This window comes from Lactuca serriola, chromosome 5, assembly GCF_051521515.1.
Source record: "Lactuca serriola cultivar US96UC23 chromosome 5, Lser_US96UC23_V15, whole genome shotgun sequence".
In the NCBI taxonomy this organism is placed as follows: Eukaryota; Viridiplantae; Streptophyta; class Magnoliopsida; order Asterales; family Asteraceae; genus Lactuca; species Lactuca serriola.
Window position 1 is genome coordinate 114,642,955 of NC_136412.1, and position 6,936 is coordinate 114,649,890.

General features: G+C 34.2%; 1 protein-coding gene across 1 annotated transcript; it reads left to right on the forward strand.

Moving 5' to 3' along the window:
• Positions 1 to 1,841: 1,841 nt before the first annotated feature.
• On the forward strand, positions 1,842 to 5,179 carry LOC145049752 (ATP-dependent DNA helicase RRM3-like). Its single transcript, XM_078998117.1, has 4 exons — positions 1,842 to 1,957; positions 2,366 to 3,740; positions 3,797 to 4,972; positions 5,156 to 5,179. Exons 1-4 carry the CDS (start codon positions 1,842 to 1,844, stop codon positions 5,177 to 5,179), a joined length of 2,691 nt encoding a protein of 896 aa, XP_078854243.1.
• The last annotated feature ends 1,757 nt before the right edge of the window (positions 5,180 to 6,936 follow it).

A 6,936-nucleotide genomic window follows, 5' to 3' on the forward strand; every position in this document is an offset into this window, starting at 1 on the left:
TCCAAGTTAGTGAGCCGGTTAACCACACACGCTCCACCAACGACTTGGTAAGGTACAAAGTGTGAATTCCATGGACTAGCACCATGTTCACATTTTTCCTAAAATAACTAAGATTGGGAATTAAAAAGGTTTAGTTACTTTATAATAATCATTATACTTTTAATGAGGATTTAAAGTCATTGTCCTACCCGTTCGGCTAATGACCCTCTACCAGTCAAGCAAGCGGTGGGTGAGAGTGGACACCCATTAAGTCGCCATTTTATAGGCAACAACCTTATACCCACCTTATAGACCGGCTTCGTGAATGAGGCCTACTAACGGTAGAACGACTTATTCTTATACATATATATAATAATTAACCATTAATGTTATAAATAGTATAAGGGTTGAATTTTAACTATTAAAACTCTAAGGGTTGGAATTAAAGTTTATTAAAGTGTGTGAAACTTTACAAATTCCAAAACTTAAGGGCAAGTTTTGTAACTATCCAAAACTTTTCATTTCATAACTTAGGAATTAAAGGACCATAAAAATGAAGACTCTTCATTTTCATGTAACTTATGTGTTTAAATGTGTGTGTTAAAGAAAGTGACCTTTGGATATCCATAACTTGAGGACAAATTATGGACTCCATTAAAACACATAAATGATCAAGAATTAATTCTAAACAATTCAGCAAATAATTCCTATCATCTTCTAAATTCATAAGAACATGAACATGATCATCAAAATTTCAAGAATTATATGAACACATAAAAATCATGGAATTTTGATATATGCTATTGTAAATGGATTAGAACAACCATTACACCAACTAAAACAAGTTTTAAAACACCAAAACAGTTTAGGGTAATGTTTCTAGTCCATTTCCAGCAGCAAAAGTCGAAAATCTGCACTCTGTGGCTCCTACTCGTCGAGTGCATGAACCTACTCGGCGAGTAGGTTGAAGATACACATGAACTCGGCGAGTCCCCCCATGGACTCGGCGAGTTCATCAGGCAGACAGCAAGTTTTTCGACTTTTTCAACTATTTTGCATCAAGTATCAAACAAGCAAGCCTAGGCTCTGATACCACTGTTGGGTTTTGAGCAATCTAACACTTCCTAAGTGTGCATGCAACCCTAATAAACCTTGGATCTATGTTTGTCTAAATACATGCAAAATAATAATTTTCCAAGGTTCATAACCTATCTAACATGGCATGGGGTACTTTTAAACATAAAAGAGTTAGAAGAGATTACATACCTTTTAGATGAGTTTGATTCTTGAGGAGTTTGAGGGCCAAGCACCAATAGTGTGAATGCCTCAAATGGAATCACAAATCACCACAAAGTCTTGGAAAACTTTGAAAGAGTATACACACTTGTATTTTCGGCCACACACAAGCACATACACACTAGTTCACTAGTTCCAATTCATGCAACATAAGCATGCTTATATAGTGTGCATGGTTAGGGTGAAACCCTAATAACCCATGACCTTTCCTTTTCCAAGGATCCATGGGTTAAAAGCTCCATGGATCATCCATGGACTTCCATATAAGCCTAGCCCACAAATGAGTATTAGCCCACACTATATAAAATCAATATCCCACAATCTAATTAGTCTTCCTTTTAATCTCTAAATTAATTCATAATTAATTTAAGACTAAGACTAATTAAATATCATGACTTCATATTAATATATTATAACTTATAATATATTAATAAACATATGTGTATAACTCTCATAAAATTATCCATAAATTGTTTGGGTGAAGTGCAACCCAAATGGACCATGCCGGGTCGGGTCAAGTATATACCAAATAAGTTATGGACTTAGACACCTTATCCAACAGATACATGGATGCTATTGGTCAACATGATATTCAAAACAGACCAGATATCATTGCACACATCTTTAAATCAAAGTTCATGCTTTCATTAACTTCCTTAAAGAGGACAGAACTTTTGGAGATGTTAGTGCATGTAAGTTTTTGTTCTCTTATTTCATTCTTCCTATTTATTGCCTTCTATTCCTTTATGTCTTATATAACATCATTATGAAATATTCTATTCACAGATCTTTACATAATTGAATTCCAAAAAAGGGGTTTACCACATTGCCATACATTATTATGGGTAACGTCACCCTATAAAATTCAAAAAGGTGCAGATATTAATAAATACATAACCGCTGAACTTCCTGATCCCATACTTGAACCAACACTATATAGGACTGTTACTACATGCATGCTACATGGTCCTTGTGGTTCACTAGATATTGGTGTCCCCTGTATGGTAGATGATAGATGTAAAAAATGACTTCCAAAACCGTTCAACCCATTAACAACTTTTGATGAAAATGGTTATGTGCATTATAAAAGACGTGATGGATCGTATCAAGTCCTACAAAGTGGGATTAGAACTGATAACGGCTATGTAGTGCCATACAATAAATGTTTGTGTAGTCGATTTGATGCTCACATCAATGTCAAATATTGTGGTTGGAATATGATGATTAAGTACTTATTTAAGTACATTTCAAAGGGGGTTGATCGTGTTCGTTTCACTCTTCAAACATCAGAGGCAAATACTCCTACTACTTCCTCTACCATACGTGTCGCTGTAAATGAAATCAAGTCGTTTCTTGATGGTCGGTATATATGTCCACATGAAGCAGCATGGCGCATCATCAATTTCCCCATTCATGAACGAGATCCACCTGTACAAGTCTTTGTCGTCCATTTGGAGGGGATGCAACCTACTATTTTTCAAGAAAACAGTCAATTAAGCTCTCTAATTGATACCCCAGGTTTTGGTGTTACCACTTTAACAGAATGGTTGCACAATAATCAACGTGATGGTCGAGGAATTGACTTGACATATAATGATTACCCTTCTAAATACAGTTGGGACACCAAAGATAAGAGATGGATTCATAGGACTACCACAACAAATACTACCATTGGCAGACTTTCATATGTACATCCATCAACTGGGGAGTTATTCTATCTACGGATTTTACTATTCCATCAAAAAGGATGTAAATCCTTCTATGACATTAGAACCGTTCGTGAAAACACATACTCAACTTTTTGTGATGCATGTGAAGCATTAGGGGTAACTGGTGACGATAAGGAATGGCTAACAACATTTGAAGAAGCATCATCTTGGGCAACCTCATTTGAAATTCGTTCTCTATTCTTTCATCTACTTTTGTATTGTGAAGTAGGAAACCCTCTTTTGTTATGGGAAGCCGCAAAACCTAAAATGGGCGATGACATAACCCATACATTCACTTCGAATTCTACAGATCCAAATGTAGTTCTACGTGTTGATACACTAGAACAACACATACTTCTCAAAATTCAAAAGACACTACTAGCTTCAACACCTTCCAAATCACTTGCTGACTTTGGATTGCCAATGCCATCTCCATCTCTTCTTTCCATTCTCAGAAATCGTCTTCTTCTTGAAAAGACTAATTATGATACAAATCTCTTAATTTCTCAAAATACATCCATGGTATCACAATTTAATCCGGATCAACTTACAATTTATGAAAGAGTTGTGGATGCTGAACGAAACAAAAAGCAACTACTATTATTTGTATATGGATTTGGTGGTACAGGAAAAACTTTTTTATGGACAACTATACTTTCATATTTCAGATCTAAGGGAAAGATTATACTGGTTGTTGCTGCCTCAGGCATTGCATCCCTTTTGTTGCCTTCAGGTCGTACTGCTCATTCTAGATTTGTTATTCCAATAGACTTTACAGACAAGTCTTCTTGTAATATTAAAAAAAAACACAGCTAGCAGAGCTCCTAAAGAGGACTTCTATGATCATATGGGATGAAGGTCCAATGAGTGATCGTCGTTGCTTTGAGTTTCTTGAAAAATCACTAAAAGATGTCCTTGAAGATGATAACCATCTTTTTGGTGGGATGTCAATGCTCCTAGGAGGTGACTTTCGACAAAATCTTCATGTTCAATCTAAAAGTAGGAAATCACAAATAATTAGCCTAACTCTACCTAATTCCTATCTATGGTCACATTTTACGATATTGAAATTGCATCATAATATGCGTTTATCCCAACCGGTCAATTCAAATAAGGATGTTAATCGAATATCTGAGTTTGCTTCATGGCTTCTCGATATTGGAAATGGAAATATCGGAACACCAGACAAGAATGATCCAGAATGCACAAACATTATACAAATACCTGATTGTTTCCTTATCGAATCAAGAAACAAAGGATTAGAATCACTAATACATTTTGTATATGGCAAAGATATAATTTCCAATCCATCACCTGAGGAGTTATCTGTTAGAGCCATTATTTGTCCAAAAAATGAAACAGCTGATCACGTCAATGCTTTAATTCTATCAAAAACCAATAGTCAAGGGGTGGTATACAACAGCTGTGATTCTATTAAGTCACAAACCCATGATAGCTTAGAATTAGATACCTTGTATCCCCAATATTATTTAAACAATCTTCACTTTTCTGGTATTCCTTCACATACATTAAATTTGAAAGTTAATACCCCAGTTATGCTAATGAGGAATATCAATCAACAAGAATGTCTTTGTAATGGAACACGTTTGATTGTTACACAATTATTACCATCTGTGATTGAAGCTTCCATAATAACAGGAATAACTATTGGGAAAAGGGTGTACATTCCAAGAATAAAATTTGTACATAATACCTCTGACCTACCTTTTATATTTATCAGAAAACAATTTCCTCTTAAAGTGTATTACGCAATGACTAGAAACAAAAGTCAAGGCCAATCTCTTAAAAAGGTAGGTTTATACCTCACAAACTCTGTTTTCACACACGGACAACTATATGTGGCTTTGTCAATAGCTACCTCACCAGATTCGATAAAGATTCTGCTACAACAAGAAGATGCATTACCATTCAACTGTACCAGAAATGTCGTCTTCAAGGATTTGTTAGCAAGAGTTAATATGCAAGAGGTTATTACACCACATTTATATTTTCAAATCATCTAATAGCTAAGATAATTCTATCACCCAGAATCTCATCTTTTCTACCTGTTTTGCAATTATACTTATTATAAACATCTAATACCTAAAATGTATGCTAGGAAATATCCATCAAATTTTAAAACTATTTTAACTTGTTTTTTTTAATTGAAGAGAAATCTCCTCAAACATGGATAGAATATCAAACCTCCACTTTGGTTCACCAGGAATTTCACTTGAAATCCGTGTCTTGTGAAAATGGACACTACAATTCAGAAAGGACGTGACATGGTTTATCGTGATTGATGAGCATGTAAGGATATATATATATATATATATATATATATATATATATAATTCACTCTTGTACAAAGTAATTCATATATAAAACACCCTAACACATTTATTTGACCAAGGAGATACAATTTAGCTACTTGCACAAAAGACAAATCAAGGATCCATACAAAATTCATTACTAGTCTCTCGATGTTATTGTATTAAGGACTATACATGCACTGAGCCAGACAAATATCAAAAGGTATTAGATCGCCCAGTACACATGAATATTGGTGAAGCATCAACAATTGAGGAAATTCCAAAACGCAATGCACTTCCACTAACATGGTTCCGCTTCAGTCCAAGATCACACTTTCAAATGATAGCAGACAAAAACTTGGAGCATCCAGGTACATTAATAACATCAACCAAAACATCATTACTTTAATGCAAAACATTTGTTATACTCTGATTTGTCACTAATATTACGCTTACAATTACATTGAGATTTCATAGGCGTACTTATCAATATGAAAGATCGCGAAAATAAAACAAGGAACCTTTCATGGTTATGACCTTAACAGATGAAAAGTAAGTACATATTCTTCATAACAAAGATTATTACCTACTATATTTTCTTTAATTATTATTAATGACCAAACCGGTTCAAGTGCGGAGGAGATTACCATACTCTTATGGAAGGAATGCGTAGATTTGCCAGACAAATTCAATCGAAATGCCCTTACATCAAACTCTAACACGGTGGTACTAGCTTTCACCAATGTCAAGTCCACTATGTACAATGGTAAGTAATAACAAAGACCCGTATTATAATACTCACTTCACACTATGCTAAAATACCATCTTACTACATAGGAAGATTAACATTGACAAGCACCAACGCAACACACATGTACATCAATCCCAAAATACCAGAAACGGACACACTCATTACAAGGTATTATACTACTTCTACCAAATCTTAACCATACTTAACCAAACTATAAACTACATAATATACAACATATATTCAATAACAATTTTCCATTAATACAGATTTGGTACCCAATTTCACTCAAAATCATCATGAACTGTGATAAATACTACATTAGAACGCTTAAAGAGCTTAGATTTCTCTCAAATAGTGGTAAAAAGTTTTCTTTTGTATAATACTACTATTTCATACATAACAATCACTTACTTACATCTATAACATGTTCAAGGACAATGTATATGTTTTAAAGACCATACTATCTGATTTCATATTCAAAGATGTATGGTACCACGTTACATGTACCACATGTGGTAAATCAACACACAAAAAAGGTGATGGATGGTTTTGTGTTTCCCATGGTCCCATTGATGTGTGTAAAATGTACTAGTTTTATTCCTACTTTTAGTTAATAAATTAAGCACACAAAGGCAGTGAACCTGTCTTTTAGTGGCATAGTTGGATAAGTAGGGTGTCGAACTCAGGGAACGGAAATTAAACTAATAACTAATTTTAACTAAGCAAGTAATAAAAGTAAAAGGGTTTTTCTCTAGTTTTAAAAGACTAGAAACTTAAACACTTAATTAACTAAACAACTAAGATAAGTAACAAATTCACCAAATTTGATAAAGGGTTTCTGTTTAGGTCCAACCAATTCACTCCTATGGTTATTTATATGATTGATCAA

Bases quoted from the DNA above. Each gene is read 5' to 3' on its own strand.
- LOC145049752 (XM_078998117.1), top strand. From the start codon at position 1,842: ATGGATGCTATTGGTCAACATGATATTCAAAACAGACCAGATATCATT. The intron at 3,741-3,796 runs GTTATTCCAATA...AAAAAAACACAG, and splicing joins GTACTGCTCATTCTAGATTT to CTAGCAGAGCTCCTAAAGAG. The intron at 4,973-5,155 runs GTTATTACACCA...TTTTAATTGAAG, and splicing joins CAAGAGTTAATATGCAAGAG to AGAAATCTCCTCAAACATGG.